The 1,384-nt window shown below is 35.8% G+C and overlaps 1 protein-coding gene across 1 annotated transcript in view; it reads right to left on the bottom strand.

Moving 5' to 3' along the window:
• Window positions 1-642: 642 nt before the first annotated feature.
• Window positions 643-1,384, bottom strand: part of LOAG_19052 (hypothetical protein) — a gene marked incomplete at both ends in the record, with an annotated part of 2,754 nt that continues 2,012 nt past the window's right edge. Inside the window, 3 exons of the mRNA XM_020451708.1 lie at window positions 643-845; window positions 927-1,004; window positions 1,092-1,261. Of these exons, the coding sequence (XP_020304490.1) occupies window positions 643-845; window positions 927-1,004; window positions 1,092-1,261 (451 nt within the window). The remainder of the gene's footprint in view (window positions 846-926; window positions 1,005-1,091; window positions 1,262-1,384) is intronic.

Below are 1,384 nucleotides of genomic sequence, written 5' to 3'. Positions count from 1 at the left end.
TTTTTTAAAAAATTTTCCAAATTTTAAACATATTTCAACATATTAGTAAACAAACCAAACATGAAACAAGAAAAGACATCCAATTAAAAATAAAAATCACAACAAATACATCTAAAGAGAACAGTTCGGAATTATTACTTAAATGATCAAATTGTAAGAGATCCACTTATAATTTGTGCTCTTGAAATTAGCAGACAGCTCAGTTCGAAAACTTAACTCGAAAAAATTTCACTAAAGAGTAAACGAGGGAGGGGAGGGAGACCAAAATTTTCGTTGTGATTTTCCAAAAAATTCAAAAATCAGCAACCATTTCAACGATTAAACAATTAGCATCCAAATAATAACAAACAACCAGCAACATAACAAAGAATTAATAAAAAGAATCCAAGAAAAAAATAGATCAGCCTGCTAGTGGATAAGTACATTAAGTTACCTGCGCGAGAACGAGAAACTTGGTGATTGAGCGAGGGCGAAAGTTGGATAGAGATGGCTTTTGAATTCGTTGCATAGAAAAGATCTCTTCATATGCGGTCTGGGTAGAAGTCCTATTATTGTTATGCATCTGAAAAAAAAAAGATTGATTGAAATAATATTTAAAACAATAATTTCTTGTATTTGCATCATTTGAAAAGAAAGATTTCACTAACCAGGAATGTAGTAGTGTTGGGCCTCTTCGTTTCTACCCACTAATTCAAGCCTTCGTCGTTTAATAGCTCTATCATTAATGACAGCCTTTGTGGCCTTTGGGCACCATTCCAAAGAATGGAGCTCCATCGTGGCTGTAATTTCGGCATCAGAGCTGACATGCGGCATATCAATGAAGTGGCCGCATTTCTGGCAAAAGCCTGAAACAGATAGGTAACGATAACAAATAATTCTTTCAAAAACTTCTCTCTACGTATACTGAAGTTCGAAGATAAACTTACCACTTTGTCTATGCACTTTGCTAGCGTGGATTCGCCATCCCTTTAAGGTTCCAAATTCTTTCGGACACATGCCACACTCTGAAAATATGACAAATTCGTATTGGATTCATACATAATATCTATGTGAAACTTTCCCATTCACTAATAAAATATAATTAAATTTACCAATTGTGGTTGACCCGTCAGCATTTCGAATCACGATGTACGGGTCAATTGGTGGCGTCACCAGCAGCTGTTGATATTGTGCCGGTAATCCCTCCACTTCCGGCGCGTGGAAAGCTTCCGGGGCTACTGGTCGTTCTTCCACAATTGGAATTCGTATTGTCCGAGAACGCCTGAAAAATATTCATGACTAGACATCATTCTTTCAGTGCTTTTAAAGTAGTTCTTATAAACTTAACTGTTTATTCTAACATGCTCATTTGCAAGCACACTACAATTAAGAAATAACTGCATTG

Source organism: Loa loa (assembly GCF_000183805.2).
Source record: "Loa loa unplaced genomic scaffold supercont3.1086, whole genome shotgun sequence".
NCBI classification, from domain to species: domain Eukaryota; kingdom Metazoa; phylum Nematoda; class Chromadorea; order Rhabditida; family Onchocercidae; genus Loa; species Loa loa.
This window is presented reverse-complemented; position numbering and strand designations above follow the sequence as displayed.